At 41.5% G+C, this 22,188-nt stretch overlaps 1 protein-coding gene across 6 annotated transcripts in view; it reads left to right on the top strand.

The window, feature by feature from the left end:
- RBFOX1 (RNA binding fox-1 homolog 1) overlaps window positions 1–22,188 on the top strand; it is a 2,222,576-nt gene that overhangs the window by 2,195,689 nt on the left and 4,699 nt on the right. For 2 of the 6 annotated variants that reach the window (XM_077141879.1, XM_077141881.1), the window contains one exon: window positions 11,516–11,568. The exons of the other annotated variants lie outside the window; for them this stretch is intronic. In XM_077141879.1, coding sequence (XP_076997994.1) covers window positions 11,516–11,568 — 53 coding nt within the window. The remainder of the gene's footprint in view (window positions 1–11,515; window positions 11,569–22,188) is intronic. 6 annotated transcript variants of the gene reach the window in all.

The following is a 22,188-nucleotide window of genomic DNA, read 5'->3' as shown; positions in this document are numbered from 1 at the left end:
ATAGCCAAGTCATAGCCTCAAACCCTGATAGTAAAGAGTGAACTTAAGGAAACCCCAAATCACCAGGTTATATCACTTCCAACTGAGTCTCTAAAAATTTCAGGGTTTTGAATCTGCTGATTCTTCAACAGTTTCTGAATCAGTCATTCTAAAGAGTACAGGCAGAAGAGTGAACAAACCTAGTCCACTCAATATGGTGAAGAGGAAAACTATAGGAAGTAGGGTTATTGCTAAAGGGTTATGTGCAAACCTAATCTTTTAAGAATCTACTGAGTTTGGGGAATAATTTAAGTTTTGTTTAGTTTTGCATTTTGCTGAAGAATTTTGGGGGCAACATAAGCCTGCCAATTTATCAGTCCTCCAAAGTTTGGATTCTCATGTAACCGGTTTTCTTAAATTAGACAATCTTATACTTTCTGCCACTCTTCACCATGTGGATTTCTATTTCAAAGTTCATTTATTTTTTTGTAGTGTCTCCTATGTACTAGGCACTGTGAAAGGAATGTGATCAAACAACCTCATGAAGTAAACAGTACAGCTAGGGTGAACGTACAATTGATCATCCAAAGTGGGAAACTTTGCCAATGAAAGGATGCACTTTTGATGGTGACTCTAGGACAATAAGTTCCAGTAATGACTGTCCCAGGACAACCAGAACAGGCATGCTCATCCTCAGTAGAATCCCCTCTGTAGGAAGGTCAGAAAAAAATCCTCAGTAGCATCCCCTCTGTGAGGCCCAGGGAGGGAGGGGAATGTGTTCTGGGAAGTTGACAATCAAGTTTCAAATCCTGTGTCTCTTATCCTAAGTTCTAAACTGCCAAGGCAGTCAAGGCAAAGTCAAGGCAAAGTCAAGGCATAACTCAGAAGTTACTTAGTAATGTAAAAGTGGGTGAATTTCACCTTCTCAAAGTCACCCATATTTATTTACTTTTTCAGTTGGGCATTCACCAAAAAATTATGATAATTAAGATACTTACATTTCCTGCCAATCTACTCTATAGATTGACACTGATTTCATTTGATAGCAGAATGAGATAGCTCTGAGATAGTGAAGAGGGAAACATGTAGCTCTTGATACCATCAATGTGATTTTTGAAACTTGTGTTTCTGGACACAAACTCTCAGTACAGAAAAGCAATATGGCTATTACCAATAGCTCTATTTCCTGAGTTTCTTTTATTTTTATTTCCCTCCCCACACACACATGCATACAGATGCACACACATATTAAAAGAGAAAGTATTCAAGTACTCAAATTTTTGTTTCCATGATCTATAATGTCTTCTTAATGACTGTTATGCACTATTGGATGACTATGTAATTGAAGCAGTTAAAAAAAAGAACCAAACCTGTAATATTCAACAGACTGGACCAACAAGGAGTTAGGGAGATATTAAAGGAAATTCCAGACCCAGTAGACCGTATCTGTCACAGCCAAGTAGGTAGACACTTTTGCCAGTGATGAGACAAGGTGTTACAACTCCTTTGAACATGTCATGGCCTAATTACACAGTTTTCAGGTTGCAGATCATTGATTTGATAGGCCACAGAAAAGCAAATAAAATCTGTCTTTTAAGTAGTGTCATCAGTGTCCTTCAGCTGTGAAGAGTTTAGAGGTAAGTGAGGAAGCCTGATGCTTTCTCCAGGCAGATCTGAATCCTCTGATGAGGACATGCAAACCAGAGGCCTTTGATGAGACATTTCTGTCACTTTTCATCATGGAAGACAGTAGTCCAGGAAAGTGAAGGAAATACCACACAGTAGAATCTTAGTCCTGCAGCATCTGTAGATATAACAATAAAAATTAAACCCACTCCATTCCCATGCCTTGCTTGGCCTTTGGGTCACTAGGTGGTATCTCTTTTGGGGTAAGGAGGAAGTTATCACAAAATTTCTAGTGGCACCGCTTAAGTTATCAAAACAAGGTCTTTCTCAGCACCTATTAACAGAAGTTTGAACTCTCAATTTCTATTGAAATGTGGATCTCTAAATTATTCCCATATTGGTACATAGTGCATGTATGCGAACAGTCATTGGAGGGAAATAAATGACTTTTCATAATATTCTCCCTTGCATGAATCACAGTGATTGATTCCTCTGGAATTAGGCTCTCCTCAAACCCATAGTGCATTTCATATTTAATTAACACATGAAACTCTTGGAGGAGGGACAACTATTAGGGTTTGGGAGGATGGGAGTTGGGTGGGTATGTGCCGAGGAAATTGCAGGGAGTAACTAGTCAATTTTGTCATTGTTTCTGGGCTTACTCTTGCTTCCTTATGGTGTGTGTATGTTCAAACAGATTAATAGATTGTAAGGAGTTGAGACATAATCAAAGCCAAATGCCCTTTTCCTTTAATTACCTTAATCATTTAGATTGAAATGCTCTGGCCTGAGATTATAGAAATTGCTCCACTTATCAGACAGCCTGGGCCTATTTGTAGCCCTGGATTTCTTTAAAATAGAAAAATAAGATTGTGAGATTCCTCTAGCACCCTTCAATCCCTGTCTCCTTTCATGGCTCTAGTTTTTATGATTTAAAATTTTTAATGTCATTAAAGGATTAGAGACTACTTTTTCTTCCATTTCTGTATCATTAGAGGATTTTTGGACTATCTCTACATAGAACATGAGTCCAGGTTGAAGCGTCAGGAGCACTTTAGAAATTAGTTGTGGCTGATATTAGCTCCAAAGCTTTCCCAGAAATATGGCTCCCCCCTATTCTTTTTATATGATTTTCTACAATATCTCTATCCCAAACTTAAGAAACAAAACAACCACCAAGAAAGATTACTTTATTTTGTTCTGAAGTTTCAAGGTTAGAGTAGTTCATTTCAAAATTTCAAAAGCCGATGGCAGAAGGAAGAATCTCAAGCCCCTCCCCAACCCTACTAAATGAGAATCTATTTACAAGACCCCACATGTGTCATAGGGAGTTTGAGAAGCACATTCTTAGAGAGCAAGGTTCCTTTTACCTGAGTATACAGTCAACAGTGTTGACACTTGGTTCTCCCTCCAAAGTCCTTGCAGAATGTCAGAGGATGAGTATTGGTAAATTGCCAGTTTGGTCACCATCTCTTCTCGGTGCTCCCTTCCCCAGTGAGAAATGTAGGAGCTGTCGCTCACTGGGCTCTGCTGTGCCTTCCTCCCTCAACTTCCTTAGGGCCACAATGAAATACTTTCTTCACCCCAAAGATCCATGGTAGATAAAGTGAGATCTCACACTGAGAAAGTGATCTCACCGATGGTGTGATAGACTCATACTCATTAAAACCTGTCCTGAAGAAGTCCGGTCTGATTACTCTTAACTTTATTGAACCTCAGTTTTCTCATCTGCAAAACACCGTGCGTGATGCCCATGAGAAGTGCACTGCAATGCGGAAGGTACACGTGACTTTTAAAGTGAGAGAGGGAATGCAAGCACACCGCAACATCATTATCAAGAACTCATTCGCAGATGGATGGATGTTTTCAAGGGCCTTATTACTTTGTACGTGTTGAATTTGCAGAGGCTATTTCGAGCAAATGGAACTAATTCATTTAAAAGTGTGAGCCATTTTCAGGCTTAGGCGATCCCTAAGACGCACTCTACCATTACGGGAGCTTGTGCCTTGCTCAGCAGCTCCCAGTTTGGACGTGACCATGCCAAGGTTTGAAGCAGGGACGTTTTTACGCCCGAGGCACCTTCTCTTTGACACCTGTGCTCTCAAATCTGTGCTCTGTATGTATGGATTTTGATTGCTGACTGAGAGAGGAGCCTCTGGCTCCTAGAACAGTTGCTTACTAGATGAACTCAGAAGCTAATTGACCTGTTTGATGTTCAATTGCCTCATCTTGAAAATGGGGGTGAGGAGGGATCTCTGCCTCAGGGGCGGATGTGAGAATTAATTGTGGTCACAGGCACAAAGCCCCTCAAATGGCACCTGGCCCTTGGTGGCACGCGGAAGTTGATTATATTATGGTCAGCATTAGTGAGCTATGGGGGCATTTTGCTTTGTTTTGAGTCAAACTCAAGGGAGATCCTGCTAAAGCAGCTTTTTGACTTAAAATGATTTTCTGATAAAGTGGTTTCTATAATCTTGATTTCCACCCCAGAAATATAAAAAATAGGTTGTGCGGAAAAAAAAAAGAAAAAAGAAAAAAAGCTAAAGGAGGAAGTCATTGAAAACTATGGGGTAAAATAAAATAGCCTGCCCCTCCTCATTGTCTTTCTCTTGGGGGTATTTATTCTCTCTTCCTGGCCACCAGGAAAGCATCAGCTCCACAGGAAATAGGGCCAGTTCTTCCCATGCAAACCCAGTTTCCCAACCATTGCTGTCTCAGATTTATGAAAAGCCAGTTGCTCCATAAAGAGTTACTTTTTAAAACAACCAAATGACTTCCTATGGCTCCCTTTTCCCATCAAAATCTGTGAGAAGTCCAATTTCTGTGCCAGTGACACATTATCAGCAACCTTGGAGTTTGGTGAGGTTTTCACTCTTTCTACCATCTGCCTGTGTGTTCCCACAGCACACCTGGAGTGCCCCATCCTTCTCACTGAGACCCTTCGCGTCCTCCAGAGTCCCAGCCCAGCACGCTCTGCTCCTTCCAAAGCCAGAACTTCCAGGAGCGCAGGTGCTCCTTGCTTTCCCTCCTCGGGAGCCCTGCTTCTCCCAGGGGAGGCTCCTAGAGCAGTCCAAACTCACCTCCTCCCTGCATCCATGTGTTCTAAGTAGTAGCTCCTTTATTTATTCCTTCACCCTGCCCAGCCAAAAAAAACCAGGTGGGATTTTATCTTCCCAGAGGCTCAAGTCCACCTTTAAAATGACCTGTTGCTTCAAAAGGACCTCTTGGCCCCTTGCCCCAAAATGGAAGCCCAGAGCTTTAAAACACAAAACCTCTACCTTGTCTTTGTGTGGGGAGAGAAGGCTGCTTTGCATCCTTGCTGAGCCCACACGAACAAAAAATAAATGGCAGCTTAATTTTTCCAAAAGAGCTTTTACATTCATTTTCCCACTGAATCTGCACAAAAGGCCTATGAAGGGTCTGTACTCTTTTTCACCCTATTTTGCAAATGAGGAAACTGAGGGCCAGAAGAGTGAGACCATATTCCCAGTGGAACACAGCTTCTCCAAGACAGGCTGCGCTTCCACAGCCCGTGCAAGCTCCGTTTCACTTTAGCTGAGAGATTTGTAGTGGGAACCAGGAAGGCTGTCAAATGTTGAAGAAACTAAAATTACAAAACTGGGTTGTGCTCGCAGTCTCCAGGTAATAGAGACTTGGCCTTGAACTTCTTGAACTTGAACTTCTAAAGCCCGCAAGTTTTTTGGTGGAATGTTAAAGTTGAGGACAGATTCACCACTTAGCTACTTTCTCATTTCAACTTTTTTGCATCTGCCTATGTCCTTTTTTCAGAAGCAATGGTGCTGCCTCTGGATGAAATGCTTTTAAATGTTTAAAAAAGGATTAGCGTAGACCCTTTTAAGAGGATTCTAGAGTAAATCTGTTTGTTTATTTGCTTGCTCATTTGTTTGTTTAAACTCCATCTCATTCTACAATTTGCCACAGCCTCCTGAAATATATATGATGCAAGACTAAAATATAAATAAAAATACCACAGCAGACCAGGAAAAATAATGAATCTAAATTGGATTTGGAGAAGGCTAGAATGGCATTTCGGAACCAGGTAGGGAAAGAGAGCTAAAATACTAATCGCAAGTAAACGAGTCCCCTTTCTAGGTGATAGAATGAAATATAAATTAGGTTGTGAGGCTTCCAGACAGCCAAGGCAAGTATAGGTATTCCGTAGTGACTTGAGCACAGCATGGACCCTTTAGGCCTAACACAGTGCCTGGCAGGGAGCAGGCTCTCATGAGCTTCAACTGGAGGATTGAAATGAATGGAATGAGCAAGCCGTCTGGTAAGAGTCCACCAAAATAAGAATCTCAGTAGCACCTTGTTTCTGCCTGTTAGGTTTACTCATGACTAGATTTGATGTGGTTCACCCAACAACTTTTTACGATGGGCGGAAAGAATGACCGCCTAAGCTAAGAATCATAAATCCTTCTTAATCTTAAATAAAGGGAAGCATCCTTGTAAGTAGAGTTATAAAGTGTCAAAACAAACACGAGTGCAGTTGACTTCAAAACCTAGGAGATATGACTATTTCCTGACAGAGACAGATCGCGGGTGAACACTGCAAGTTGTCAGTTCCCAACCCAAGATGCGTGCTAGAATCACCTGGGGGCTTGGTAGGAGTTCCTGTACCCAGGGATCATTTTCAAAGCTTCTGACTTAAATGAGTGCCGAATGGGCCTGGCCATTGGTATTTTATTTAAAAAACTAAAATGCTAGCAGATTCTAACAGGCACTCAGGGTTGAGAACCACTGCCTTGTAATTGACAGATGCTCCAGAATCTACAGAGAGAATTAATTAGACTGTGTCCCTCCCCTTGATTGTCACCTACCAGGCCAGGACACCAACTTCCCAGGCTGGAGGCATTTTCTAGTAGATGGCCTCGGAGGCTTTTAAAAACCCATCAATAATGTGTGTGTGTGTGTGTGTGTGTGTGTGTGTGTTTGTGAAAGAAAGAGACAGAGAGACACAGAGCGTTAGCTTATTCATAGCACTGGCTACAGAGAAAATTTATTATTAGTGATATTAACTCCAAGTTTTGTGTTATGATAGTGACATGACAGAATTAAGAGATTGAAGTGTGAGAAGTGACCAGAATCTTTCACAGTGAACCTGAAAACCATAATTTTTTGATGGAGTCGTGTCTCCCATCTGGCCTTTCTCCCTTCCAGAAGTCCCTTCTGTGAGTTGACAGCCAGTTGCCCACATGCCTGCAGCAGGACTGGCTGGCACCCATTTTAATTTGACTCTCAGAATTCAGCCTGGGGTGAGTTTTAGAAGAAGGAAAATTACAAAGAAATGAGATTTTGCCTAAGGGGGAAAGTGGGATAGAAGGAAGCTGTGTCATGTCACAGGATTAATTAAATATGCCACCAACTGAATATGATCTAGATTCTAAGATGGTCAGTCTCCAAAACTCATCTTAAAATGTTATGAAATTTGATTCCTGGCCCATGCACTTCCCAAACAAAAAACCAGACAAACAAATTCAATAAATGGTGCTGCAATAAGGGGATAATCACATGGAAAAAAAATAAAGTGCAACCCCCGCCATACAGCATATAATAAAAAAAGAAAAATGTTATGAAGCCCCATGATATAAGGATTTTTAAAAAAATACGGACCATGGCAAATGCCATTTGACCATCGCAGGTTGTTAAAACAGAAAATATTTAGAATGAATTCAGTCAAGCCTCAATCACATCATATGCAAAGGAGAGCTACATGTTGTATTATTTTTGTTTGGAGGACCTGGAGATTAGAATGCTGTCAAGAAGTTCTTCCACAGGGACATGTGAGCACCCCTGAGTAGAATCTTAGAGGATGGAAAAGAGCAGCATTGGTCAGCCAGCTCCCCTGGCTTCATATTTCACCTCTTTCACTTACCAGCTCGGTGACTTTATGTAAACTTTCTGTGCCTCCATTTCCTCATCTCTAAAGACGGTGATAGTCCGAGGGGTTGTAAGGAAGGTTAAATGAACTAATAAATAGGAAACAGTTGACCAGGGCTGGTCGCAGGTAGATGCTAGAACAGCGCTATTTGAACTCTATAACGTTACAGCATTTGTAAGGGTGGAGAGGAGCTTAGTCCCCTCCCTGGTACTCTATGTTTCACTGTTTTATTATTTTTCTCAAATTAGTAACCCTCCTTTTTCCATGAAGGCTGCATATAACAAATGATCTTCCTGGAAAAGGTGGGCTTTAAAATGAAAATGGGAATGACCTTGCCGGACATTGCTCACAAGGGTTCCCACGTTTGTCCATGATAAGAACCACCTGGACCCGGTGCTCCCTCCTGGGGCCACCAGCTAAACAGAACACCTTGTCAATGCTGTTTGCCTGTGGCTGGTCAATAGCCATGCCCGGGCTCTCATTAAATGTATACGTTACCAGACTGCTTTCTCAGAAATTCTGATTCAGGTGGTCAGGGATGAAACCCAATCATGTCTGATTTTCACAAGAGTTCTAGGTGATTTTTATCTTGAAGGAAGTTGAGAAATTCCAGAGTTGAGGAAGGGGTAGAAATTAGAAGAAAATTCTAGGTGAAAAAAAAAATGGGAAAGACAGAATTAGGTGCAGATTCAAGAGGAAGAATGGAGAAAAGTGAGCCAAGATGACCTTAGGGAAATCTGTAGAAGATGGTTAAAGAAGAGGAACAGGGAAGAAGAAAGTATGCACTTATGTGCACTGTAGACCAGCTGCTCTTTCAGTAGAAGGCCTCTGGGAAGCTAGAAGTAACCATTCCTGGGCAGCATGTAGTGTTTCTGTGATTGCATCCTCAGCAGCTTGCATGGCTTGGTTGCCCTAGAAGCTAACATGGTGACCAAATGGAAGTTGCAATCAGTAGCAGAAGCAGCAAGGTTCAGTGATCCAACTCCCCCAGCACTCTGCCTTTGTGTCATACACACCGCTTCTCAGCTGTGGCTGCGGATTAGCATCACCTGCTGAGCACTTTATAAACGCCTGCTTCCCAGATCCTGCCCTAGACCAATTCAACCCGAACACACAGGAGTGGAGTGGGGCTCCATTATTGTGTTCTTTTAACCTCTCCCTATGAAGCTAAGGGGCAGCCAGGGCGAGAACCGTTGAACAAGACAGGCAGTTCTCAGCCTTGGCTGCGCTTGTAAATGAATCACCTGGAGTTCTTTAGGAACCACTCGCAAACGTTCTGATTTAACTGGTCTTGGGTGTAGCCTGGTCATCAGAAACTTTATGAGCACTCCAGGTGTTTCACAATGTGCAGCCAAGGTTGAGAACCACTCAGCCTGACTTTCTTTATCATCCACAACCCCTGAAGAAACCAGTTTACATAAAAATCAGGTGCAAGGGCCTTAGAAATCTAATTCCTCTTGGGTCTGTATTGAGAGTGAAGGAAACAGATCCCCTTCTCCCCAAGAGCACACTGCATTGCTCTGGTTATTTTCCCCCAAAATTTGTTTGGGGATATTGGACTTCTCAGCCAGACCATTCATTTTTTGATCCTACCTCTCATTGACCATTTGGGGTAAATGATTTCCAAGAAAGGATCATAGATTATCCATTTATTGACCATTTAAGATGAATCATTTTGTCTTAAGTCCCAAGTGGGGAGATGCAGAAAGGAAGATTAAAGTGGCTTAATACAGCGGGCAGAGCCACGGGCAGGAAGCCTTCCCATCACTCCACCTGGTCTGCCCTGTTAGCCTGACACGTGAACCTCCCCCCTTCTGCCTCTCATCAGCAGGCATTTGCTATTAATTGACAAAATGGTCATGCAGGAGAGGTGGTGGCCACCCAGATTGAATCCATGAAGCTAATGATGTCCATGGAGAGGCACTTTTTTGAAATTTTAGGGTGATGTTCCTGGGATGTGGGATTGCTTATATGAAAAAAAAAAAAAAAACAGTACAGAATTGGTACATCCAAATTGCTACTATTCTCTAGAAATATTATTGTGAGTCCTTTATGACCTTGCTGCAGAGTCCATGACATATGTATTTATCACTATTGGTGATAATTCTTCATGCTTTGACGTAGATTTGATTCAATGCTCAGAAGTCATTCTGAGCCAATTCTTCTGAAGAGGGTGAGTCATCAAAAGGCTAGTTCCCTTTGTGCAGAAACTTGCTTAGGGATCAAAAGGATACTGAAAAATCCAAAATATATAGGTTTCCAAAAAAGAAAAGGATGGTAGAAAGAAAGAGAGGCAGGGAGGAAGGATAGAAGGAAGGGAGGGAGGGAGGGAGGGAGGAAGGAAGGAAGGAAGGAAGGAAGGAAGGAAGGAAGGAAGGAAGGAAGGAAGGAAGGAAGGAAGGAAGGAAGGAAGGAAGGAAGGAAGGAAGGAAGGAAGGAAGGAAGGAAGAAAATGGAGAAATGCTGTATTATTTAGAGCCTGCCTCTTTGGGTGAACCAGCTGGCCGTTCTTGGTCATGGCCGTTCTTCCCGTGAGCATGCTGTGCACAGAGGTCCTTCAAAGCACTCATTGGACCATCCTGAGATACCTGTAAGGAGATACCTGTAATATCATACCTGCAAGGAGAGATGCCATGTCTTGCTGCCCCTTGAGTAAGACAAAAATAGGTCAAAACAAATATTTAACCAATTATTTCCTGGTTTTCAAGGATGTTAATTTCACTGCTCTTCTAACCTGGGGAATTTAAAGCCACATATGGGGTTCAAAAGTCTGTTTCAGAACAAAGACATGGCAAAATTCCATTGAAACTAACTTTTAGTATTTTAAGGGAGGTGATAAATGAACTTAGTTATGGCTTTCGTGATGTGGAAGAGTAACAGCAAAAGTTCTGTTCTCAGAGCAGGTATGATTTTGTTTAGATTTCACTGGTGTGGACGTGAGTAGAATTTTCAAGTGAACATTAAATTACAGTGAATTTTCAAATGGCAGCTCCGTTTATATTCTAGAGTGTGCCTTTTACAACAGTAAAACTTTCTTAAGATGTTTCAAGAAATTCATCACTTGATCCTTTTTGAAGCATTGAAACATTTGAACAGACTAATCAAGCTAAGACCAAAGATGCATTTATCTTGCTTCTTGATGACCCATATGCACAGTAAAATCTAGTAAATGATAACCAGAAACCTTCCTACTGCTGCTTTTTAAGTATGTAAGAGTCTTACCAATCTCATCCGGCCATTTTTATAATCTGCGTGGGGCAGACTTTCTTATTTCCAGAGAAATGAACAGCCACCCCTAAATTAGAACATTGTGGAAGTGTCACAAGTTTGAAACATCTTAAGACAGTTTTATCATCTTTCTTAATTTAGCAAATCAAAGTAAAATAGCATTTTCCTTTTTTTTTCTTTTCTTTTAAATACTACATCATTAAAAAATAATTTGTCAAGACAGGGTTGGTTTCCGTTGGTGAGTTTTCTTACCTCTTCTAGTTTGGTGATGAAATTATTATCCATAACACAACACCATATAACTTTCTTTTCTGAACTAACAGAATTTCTTTTAAAAAACTTGGTCATATTGAAGTCTGACGTTTTATTATTTTCCTAGAGAATTGCAGTCTACCTTTTTTCCTAATAGGTAGTCTTCAGGGTTTTTTTAATACAATCTTATTTTAGCACAGAAATCACATAAACACAGTTTGAAATGCCTTAGCCTTAGAAGCATATCCTGGCATGAAGTTCTGGTAACACAAAGCATTAATACTCCAGTGCCACGCTTGTACATGGTCCATATTCTGACATCACCATGATTTCGTTTAAAACGGTCCCGCATGCCTATTTCATGATCTGTCCAAGCTCTCTAAGTCCAAGGTACATCAGCACATTTCCTTGCAACATCCATTTAAAAGCAGCACCCTGCCCTCCCTCATCTGTACACATCAAACCAACTGGCAGAGAGCACATTTCCCCCTGAGCGAGCAGTATTGTGAATTTTATCTTCTCTTCCAGAAATCAGTTCGTCTTCGTTGCAGCAGATGAAATTTCTTGTAACACCTCTGCAGGTAACAAACATTGCTACTTCTTGATGCATCCATCCAGTCTCAGTATCCTTTTTCTTTTTTTTCCCCCCCCACATGCTACAGTTGGTCACTCTGGAAAGCTTAGAAGAAAGAAAGACAGGCAGACAGCCAAAAAAGAAAGAGAGATAGAAAGTCCATTTATCTTTAGAATATAGCTAAAGCCTTTAGGCTCTGCTGTATAAAAAGACATTAGGCATTTTACTGACTTGGATGTTTTATTTCAGTTTTAATAATACATGATCCAGAAAAGTAAGGCTAGGGTGGATGAAGCCACAATGAAATCTTATTTGTTATCGTCAGCATTCTCATGTTAAAGGACTGAGCAGGAGAGATTAGGGACACACACGTGTGGCTTCCATGTGTTTTTGATGTATTATGTCTGGGTTCACACAGATTTACATGTGAATTATTTGGGATCTCTGTGGAATGGGGAGTGTATATTATAGTTCCTGAAAGACCGAATCAATAAAGCCGGGCGGCATTAAGGTATATAATTATCTTTGTCTTGTAAGAAGGGGATCTTCATTCTATTACCTACAGATCCTCAATTTCTTTCCTTGTGAAATGTACCACAAGTAGGTAGGACTTAGAGAGACGATTTTTGAAATGAGGACATTGGCAAATGGAAATTGCATAGCTGCATGATGTGTCCACCAATCTAACACTGTCTTTCTGCTTGGATGTGGTTCTGAACAGTAAAATTTGGACTTTGATTAGCATGAAATGACTTGATTAAATACCAAGATAGGTGAGTTCTTTAACTAACAACAGATTTCTTTTCTTTTTCTTTTCTTTTCTTTTTTTTTAGCCTAAAATATGACCAAAACAATTACTAGGAAATCTTATTAACGCATTGCTATTGGCTAATAGGGGAGGGCTTTGCAGCTCATCCACGTGTAGTTAAGTGTGCCATGAACTTTAGAAACATACCTGGAACTGAAGCTTATAAATAGACACACCTCTGTTAACCAAACACATTTTATCAATGATGCTGTAAGGAAAGGCTCATTTGACAATGCATCACCCCTTACCTCGAAGCTTTGGAGAGAATGTAAGAATGGAGGGTTGGAGAGCTAGGAACTTAGGTTTTCTCTGTTCTGAAAGGAAAGCCCACAAAATCTGCATCAGGTTGATTTTTATAGACAGTCTCAACACTGTGGATGGTTTACCCCATGAGTTCTAGACATTCATATGCTCATATTTTAAAGCAACAGCTTATGCCATTTCCATAGAAGTTGTTTGCTAATGGCCCTGCCATTTTCCCCCTCAACTCCTAACCTCAAAAATATCTGCTTTGCCCTGTGAAAGGCTGCAAAATCCTTAATGCATCATTAATACCTAATAGCAGAAGATCCATAGTTGTATTGCTGGGGATGCAGAAGAATATTCCTGAAATAGAAGCGATGTTTAACATTTTCAGAGTCTTCAGAGAATGGAGCCTGCCACTAAAGGGGAAGCTTCTTGGGATGAGAGTAGGGCTGGTAAAGAAGGTTGGTTTAAAATGTTAATAGATATCGCTTGTGGATATGCTGGTATACTAGAACCTCTGCCTTTCCTATTAAATTGTTTACATTCGCCAGCGTGTCGTGGATTGAGTTTTGCCTTTGAAAAGTTATATAAGAGGTAGATACTGATTCTGCTATATGACTTAACAACCCTCCCTTGAAAGCAAGTGTCCACACATAATATTCCTAAAAGAAGCCCCAGATAATGAATGTTTATGCAAGTATGGCTAGTACTATCACCTACCTTATTTAATTTATAATGGCCACTCAGTGAAATCTTAATGAATTGCTGTTGATCCCATTTCAAAATGAGAGAGATATCCTTGTCCCTTTGATATCCATAGTAATAATATGTTCAAGTTGAACTCTGAATTTTGAATCAAACATGAAAGAGGAGACACCCAAATTAATCACGTCATACTACCTCCGACTAGTCCATGTTCCTCATAGAGTGAAAATAAAAAGTCAGAACTGCCTTGTCAACAAAGATTGTGATATGTTGTTTCAATGAGAGTCTTTCAGGGCCTTGTCGCCTCCATGCTGGAAAAACCTGGTGTACCCACATTGTAAACAGAACATCTATCATGAGTTCTCACCTCCCTACAAAGAACAAAGCTCCTTAAAGGCAGGTGCATTGAATCCTGATAGCCACTGGATTTCAGGGTTTAACTAAAGGTAACTTCACCTCTTTGTAAATGATGAAAGAAATCAGTAAGATGCTTAAAACCACAGTTTGTGGGGCCTGATGTATTTTATAGACAGTTGAGACTGTCTATACTTATAGAGTATAACTCTATAACTTATAGAGATGTGTTTTTCTTATACTGCTGCCAATTATGCAGAGCTGGAGATGCTAAGAGATGGCTTGATGATGAAAGTAGCAACAGCAGTACCTAAAGATTTTTTTCTGTTCCTGAACGAAAAGTGATGATTTTATTTGGGTCTTTTGTTGATGGATGCGAAATGTTTTTCTCTGCTTTTGATAGCCCCGTAAACTAAAGGTAGAAACATGAGAACATATTTAGCCTTTGTGGTCATGAGACTGTATTTACAAGAGCATGTACTCTCTTACTCAGTGGCTCCCACAATGATATTAGGTTTTTGTTTTACTTTTGGATGCTCCTAAGAGACATGAGCTTATGTGAGTATCACTAGAAACTTGCCTTTTAACAATAGGGCAGAAAACCTTCTAGGGCATCCAACTTGCATGCTTGAATAGCTTCTCTTTGTGCAACATCAAGACCCCTTTCATGAGTTGTATTCTGAAAGAGATGGCAAAGGGGGCGAGAAGATCTTTCCTTTTCTTCTTAGACTCAAATTCTCCCAGCCTCTGTAATTTATTGGAGTTTTCCCAATGTATATATACTGAGTCATTGTAGGGTATCAGGAGCTCTTCTGGGTACTGGGGCTATAGCATTAAATAAGTCAAAAGAAGCCCTTCCTTCAAAGAGCCTCCATTCTGGTGGGGAGAAGACCTAAAAATATGTACTTGAAAAAGCATATATTATGCTTGCATTATAAAATATATAATTGCTATAAAGAATGAATTGTAGGGAGTAAGGTACAATGCTGCTTTATATTTGCTTACCAGAAAAGTCCTCTCTGAGGTGATGTCATTTGAGCAGGGACCTGAATAAAATGAGGGTAGGAGCCAGGTAAATAATTGGGAAGTTGAGAACATTTCAAGCCCAAATAAGCAGCAAATGCAAAGGCCCTGCAGTCGAGGCATGCTTGAGGTATACAGGTACAGCGAGACATCCAGTTGGCTGGACATATGAGTACAGGAGAACATTTTAGAAATTACATCAGGGGGACAGACAGGAGTTGGAGCAAGTAAAGACCTGCAGATCAGAGTAAAGATTAGGGATTAATTTTAATCATATTTAAATTAATTTTAAATATGATGGGAAGACTTTGAGGGAGTGGGCTGTGACCTGACTTATTAAAAATAACCCCAAAGGCTTCTTTATGAAGATCCGACTGCTGTTTAGCAAGAGCAGACAGAAGGGACCAGTAGAGGCTCTTGAACCAGTCCAAGGACAGTAGCGGTGGCTTGGGTTAATGGGGTGTCTGTGGGAAAGCTAATAGCTGTTGCCTTTGGGCTCCCTTTTGGAGGAAAGCAAACAGGATAGGCTGACCAATTAAAAACTTGTAAGATCCAGTTAGTGTTAGGTGCCCACTCCCTCTCCCTTGCTTCGAGGGCACATCAGTTCCCTGAATGATGAAGCTTTTTGTCACTGTAGAAAGCAAGTCGTGCATCCTTGCAGTAATTGTCCAGCGAATGGGCTCTGCTGTACTCTCCAGGGTAGGATAATAGCTCAGTCTTTGAGCAAATTCTGTGTGCTAGCAAGTAGGATAAATTGGAGATATATATGCATATGTATATAATGTATATATACCTACCTATATATAATTTATTACAAAGCTCAACGAGGTAGATGGAATCATGTCCATTTTGCAGGTTAAAATTAGTGCTCTGGCCCAGCCCAAGAGGTTCGATACTTGTCCACAGTCACACTGGGGTCTCTCTGCTCCCAAAGCTCTTTCCACCGGGCCACATCACCCCACTAACTCCTTTCCTCTTGACCTGGGAACGTAGCTTTCTGCCTCCAGATAGAACGCTCTTGCTTTCTTCTGCTGTGCTATCTCCCTCCTAGAACACAGGTATTTGTGAGTTGAGGTGCACAGTTGTTAAAATTTCAGGAGAGCCCAAGGGAGCTGACATCAAGTCATTCTAGGGGGAGTTTGGTTGACGTAGTCTGTCCCCTTCATGCAGCAGGTGTACACTGGGTGTCCCTGTGTGCTGAGCACTGTTCTAGGTGTGGGGAGAGCGATGAAGAAATCAAACCCCTTTTCAGGGGGCATCCAGGAAGACAGAGGGTTAAACAGACAGTATGTTCCAGGTCAATTCTCCAAAAATGTTTTTTCCTGAAAGCCCACAAAGATTTTATGTGTGTGCATACATGTGTGTATGTGGGTATGTGTGTGCGTGCATTTGTTGAGGGGGTGCAGGTGGAGACGGGGTCTCATCTGCCAACAACTCCTGTCCCCTCTACCATGTCACTCCCATCACATAGATGTGGGAAGCCCACTTGGGAGCCCATCCCCAGTCCCTCAGTGCATAAAGAATCCAGGCCCTGGGGCAAGGGTGAGGGCCTGTGGGAATGAACACATCTATTAAAGCCATGGAAACCATCCTCCATAGGACAGATTGCTGTAAACACTATGAAGTGAATGTTAGAAACAATATTTTGCAAGTTCAAGGACACATGGGGGAGGTGACATCTCACCTTCCATCCTTCTATCCCAACCTCTCAACCTACACACACACACACACACACACACACACACACAGTTTCACACATATGCAAGTACAGTCAAACTTTAGATAATACTTAGAAGAAATTTCCAGAGTGGTCGTTCCTCTAATTGGTCATTCAGCAATTTTCATCTAATTGACTCCTCTACATTTTGGTGATTTGATTAGTCTGCAAAGTTGTCATTCAGTGAATTGGTTTGTGGCTAATTAGTCTGTTCCCCCCCCCCCAAAAAAAGTGGTATGTATTATATTAGAGGAAGTGCAGATGCTAAGGAGCACATAAGCCAAGAAACAGTAAAATAATGATGGCGTTTATTGTAAGCTCAATGTGTCTTAGACACAGTTCAAAGCTTGTTACCTGCACTAGCAAAGCTATAAAAATAAAATTTCCTTATCAATTTACTTACAAAAATGAAAGCTATCTAGATAGCTCTTGATTGAGCCCGAGTAGGGGAGGCTTGTTGCACTGCAGAATTTAAAGAAAAAAGAAGTAACTGGTTTTTTAGAGTACATGAAATCATCTGAAGAACTTGTTACAAATGCAGATTCTTTGCCACTCTTCTAGAGAAACTTGATTCACAGGTCTGAAGAGGGAGTCAAAGAATTTGCATTGCAAGCAAGTTCCCCAAGATAATTCTAATTTAGAAGTCTGCAGATCACATTTAGCAGACTGAGCCAATCAATCAGGAATCTTTTCTGTTTGAAAGGTAAGGAGAACATATGATGGACTTATGACAGCTGAGCTCTCCAGTTTGGTAACTGCTAACCACATGTGGCCCCTAAACCCTTGAAACCTGGCTGGTGCAAATTGAAGTGGATTACTCAATACATACATACTGGATTTCAAAGATAGTACAAAAATTATGCAAAATATTTCATTAGTAATTTTTATGTGGGTTGCATGTTGAAATGATAATATTTTGCCCATGTTAAATAAAATAAAAATATATTTTAAAAATTAATTACCCTTGTTTCATTTTGATATTTGTAAGGTAACTACTACTATGAAATTAAAAATTGCCCACATAATTTGCATTTGTGCCTCTCCTTATATTCCTGTTGGACAGCACGGTGCTAGAGTCACGTTTTCATTCATTTTGCTCAAATGAATATGAAAAGAGTTTGTGCATTCCAAGAACACAACCACTGTTCCCTCAGAGGTGAGGGCTACTCACCTGGAATTAAAATATTGCCAAGGTAATCAGTGGCTGTGTCATCTGGGCATTGGCATGTGTCCTGACTTGATGTTTTCATTTTGCCTCCAAGTGAGAGTATATAATATGCGTATGTATGTGCTGAAAATGACTTTCCTAAGTGTACCTTGTCCAGAACCTACCCCCTTCTCACCCTGCTTGTTACCTGTCAGATTCATCGATCTAATTGCAGGGGGCATAGGGAAGGCCAGCGCACAGAATTTTGAATGTCAACTCAATTCAGTGTAGCTGGGATATATTGTACTGAGGGACTCCACTATAGCACTTGATACTCAACCATTTGCTAGGTGAACAGGGTCCAGCATGGAACAGTGAGAGAGGTTAACACCTACAGTCCCTCCCCACCCCAAATCAGAAGTATTAACAGTGGACAATTGCTAGGTTACTGGCCACCCAGTAACCCTCATCTCACCGTCACTATCGCCTTACACAGATGAGATCGCCTTTATCATCTCCATTCATGGATAAGAGAACCAAAACAACTTAGAGAAAAGAACTCTGAGATTACTTAGCAGTGAAGTAGCAGAGATGGATTTGGGATTTGAATCTAGGAATTCTGACCCTAATGAGCCCTTAGCTACTGTTAAACCCTGCTTCTCTGCAGCAGTATTGAAGATCCCAAAGATACAAACCTAGAATGACTTCTCTGGTCCCTAAGTGTATTAAACCATAGCTGGGTGCCATGGTGACTTCCAAGCATGACAGGACATTCATAGGGATTTTGGTAGAGCAGTAGTCAAGACTCAAAGCAGTTGAAACAGACTTTCTAAGAGAAGGGTGGCCTTGAGCTCAGCATTAAAAACAGGATGTCTCTGGCTCTTTTATTGGTGGAGGCACTCTACAGTAAAGAAACTACAGAGCCAAAAGAGGACCATATTGTGATTTTTCAACTTCCAGGCAGTGGCTGATGCTCAACTCTGATGAATCTAGAGTCAAGCTTCTTACCCCAAACCTGCTGTCTTGGGAGTCAGTGTAGGAGGAGGTTTAGAACTGCGTTTTTAGGGCATAGGAAGAGTGATGCACATCTGATTTGCCATGGCTTTTATAGACTCTCCAGGGGTGGGTTTATGTGTGTATGTGTGTACACACAGTTCAGATGTGTGACAGATATCCACGTACATTAGCAAACTCTATGACTTCCCATTTGAAAGCTAAAGAGTTCAGAAGATGCTTTTCCTCATGCTTTTTGGGGGAAAAAACACAAACCTGAGAAGTATGCTAAGTAACTTGTGTTGATGATCACTCTAAAGCCAAGCTCAGGAAGTGAGTCCTAATAGAATCCAGAAATGTCAGAGCCAAAGAAAGAGAACTCCACATTGTTCATTTTGGAAAAGTTCATCCATTTCTTCTTGCATCTTCTTTTGTGGTTTGTGGTATTTGGAGCTGTTTTCTAGATGTTTCCAGCCACAGAACTGGTCCAGTTCTCCCCACTTAATTATCTTGAGAAGCTCGTAGAATACAAGGGTTTGGTCATCCCCATGGCCTGTGAGTGTAAGCATTATTGCCCAGGTTAAAACTAGGAGAAGGCTACAGTAGTCAGGGAGATGTGGTTTTTTTGTGTGTGGAATGGAGCTCTTCCTCGCCAATACACTCAAGCAATTCTCATCTTAAATATTTTCAGGAAGGCTTTTTCTGCTGCAGCAAATCAAGATATGTGGCCTCTGATTCTAAGCACCCTCTCATTTCTTCCTGCAGAGACAAAGCAGCTGGATGTACACCAACTGCCTTTCCATGTCTCTGCAGGCTGGAGGGAAATCATCTTTGCACTGAATGACCCCAAGATTCAGACCTCTGCCCTAAATCTTGGCCATTGGTACTTCCATATCGTCTCAAATATATGTCGCCTGTACTAGCCCAAGCCTTAAATCCTGAAAGTTGTGGGGTTCTGTGATTTGGAAATAAAAGGGTTTGCATCCTGAAACTTCTGCCAGGGTTGCCTGGTAGATATTTGTTTGCATGGAGGTGAAAGTCCATTCATCTCAGAGAAACCCTGAGGTGTCCCAAGCTGTATCCCTTCATCCATTGAAGGGAGGGCTTCTGTCCCCATCCTGAACTGGCAGAAACCCCACAAGAGAAAGGGGCTGTCATATTCTGCAGCAGCAAAACTGCTGAGGTGTTTGTCAGAAACCTTCAGACTCTTTCAATATAGAAAGGGATTTTACGCTGTTTTGCTGCATCTTTATTTAATAATAAATGTGTAATAGGTGAGTTGGAAAGTATAACTGTCCATAACACTTTATTTGAAAGTGGGTTTACTTACAGTTGGATCAGGAAGGAACACATGGAATAGCTAAGATCAGAGCTGCGGGTCTCAGAAGCTTCTGTCTCCTCCACTGGGTCTTTTCTCTCTTCCTCCTGACCGCTGGTGACTGTGGCTCCTTTGCAGCCATGGAAGATTGCTGAGGGCAGTGCACTTTATGTGAATGCAAAAGCCACAACACAACCACAACCACACACCTGATCTAGAACATGCACTCTGGATGGGGTGGGATTCAACGATTTATCAGAGAATTATACCAGCAATAATGTATACCAAAGGGTTTTCTTTTAAAAAGTCAGTTCATTCTCCTTTGGTAAAGTCCCCAGAGCTTCAAAAAGAGGGTGATGAAATAAGATGAAAATCAAGGGTGGGATGAGCAGCATTTCTTTCTGGGTAGAAGTTAACCTCTGCCGTCTCCCTTCTCCCCTGGGCTCCATGGACAGCCCAGACCAGGAGCTTTGAGGGGTTTTTTGGTACCCAGAGATCAGTTGACCAACCCCCCCGCCCAGGAAGTGAAAGGGAACATGCCCTAGCTTTCCCCTGGCTAATCCATGGCTCTGGAAATAGCCGGCTGTTGAAACCACAGGGCCGCATGGTGCAGTACCTGTTTGTATTGTTCGCTGTGTGGCAAGGGTTGTGACATGCATGCATCCATTTACCAACTCTACAGTTGGTAATCAACTGCCCTTGGATAGGAGTCTCAGGGCATTGCAGACTTGGGACCACTCCCCTGCCCACCTGCTAGGCATCCCATTTTGAGAGCACAAACTCCGCAACGTTTTTCAATGTGCTGGTGCAAGGTCTGTGCTCCTTCTTGCTGCATTTGTGCTGTCTGGGTCATCTCCGTCACCTTGTGAACTTCACCTTTCTGCCCCACAAGGACTCTCCCAGGTATTCTCTGGGAGGTGGAATGGGGAGGTGATGCTACAATAATGAAAGGTCCCAGGGACATGATGGCTCTTTAAGAAATATATACAGTGAAATCAATTGCAGTGCTCTTACTATGTCCTTGTAGGAAAATCACGAGACTGTTAGAACTCTGGTGTAGGATGCCAGCAGTGTCCCATTGTATTTCATTAGCATCCAGGTGGTTTCAACCAGATTTAGAAGATGTTAATGAGTGACATTTACATTTCTCAGTAAGGTTAACAACGGAATTTAACAAAGTCGGGTTTACATTTTCATTCAACAGGTGATGTACTTGATTCATTTTACCCAACGTAACTGTAAGTTCAACTATAGCAATTTAATATAGATCTGTAACTCATAAACTAGATAGAGCCTCATTCCAGAAGCTTCTGTGAGTTGATTTCTAGAGCAACTTGCGATCGTTTCAGAATAGAATCTTTTGGTTGCTTATCCAGACAAAAATCTGGACAGGAATGAGAGACTGGCTATTGAAATTCCATATAAGATCATTGTCCCACAATCTCTTATATCTGTAGAGTGAAATGTCTTTAGGAAAGGGTTGCCGTGGAAGGAGGCTTCTCTCCGGGGAGATGACATTTGAGCCAAGACCTAACAGATGAGAAGAGCAGCTCAGGTGGAGCAATGAGCAGGTGCCAGGGTCCTAAGGTTGGCAGTGAACTTGTGTGTGTCCAAGGAATTCAACTATGGCTGGTGTGTCTAGAGCACAATAAGAAGGAATTACAGGGGCATAAAATAAGGTAGAAAAGAGAAGCAGGGGCCAACTCATGCAAGTTTGAATTTCATTGTAGGATAAATGGAAAACCATTGAGGAAGTTCAGGCAGAGAATTGTCATCAGCAGATTTATATAGATTGATATTTAACTAGATAGATTATGGACACAGACATAGTTATAGATATTTAGCAATAGATATGAATGGCTTTTGGTCTGAAGGGGCAACAGTAGAACTGAGGGGACTGGTTTTAAGGTGGTTGAGTTGGTTTTGAGGAAATTCTGAACTATTAGTATTGTGAATGGAGTGAAGTGGATGCATTTAAAATTTCATGTGAAATTACTGATGGATGGGACCTGGGGCTGTGGAGAACATCGCAAAGTAGTTCCACTATGGGCCCACAACCAGGTCAAATCGTGACATGTCGGCGACAAAACGGTTTCCCATCACTCCCGCTGAGGTCTCTGGAATTTCCACTCTCTCCTTGGGCTGTGCTTAGCCAGCTCTGGGGAAATGGGGTCGCCAACGTGCCTGGCATTTCTGCCACGAAAGTAGTGCTCAAGCTCACATCTTCCCGATAACCTTGTGTCTAAATTGTAGTGTCACACAAGGGCGTGTTTATACATTAGCATTTGAAAAGAAGCCTCCTTGCTTTCAGTTTAA

This window comes from Tamandua tetradactyla, chromosome 23 (genome assembly GCF_023851605.1).
Source record: "Tamandua tetradactyla isolate mTamTet1 chromosome 23, mTamTet1.pri, whole genome shotgun sequence".
NCBI lineage: Eukaryota > Metazoa > Chordata > Mammalia > Pilosa > Myrmecophagidae > Tamandua > Tamandua tetradactyla.
This window is presented reverse-complemented; position numbering and strand designations above follow the sequence as displayed.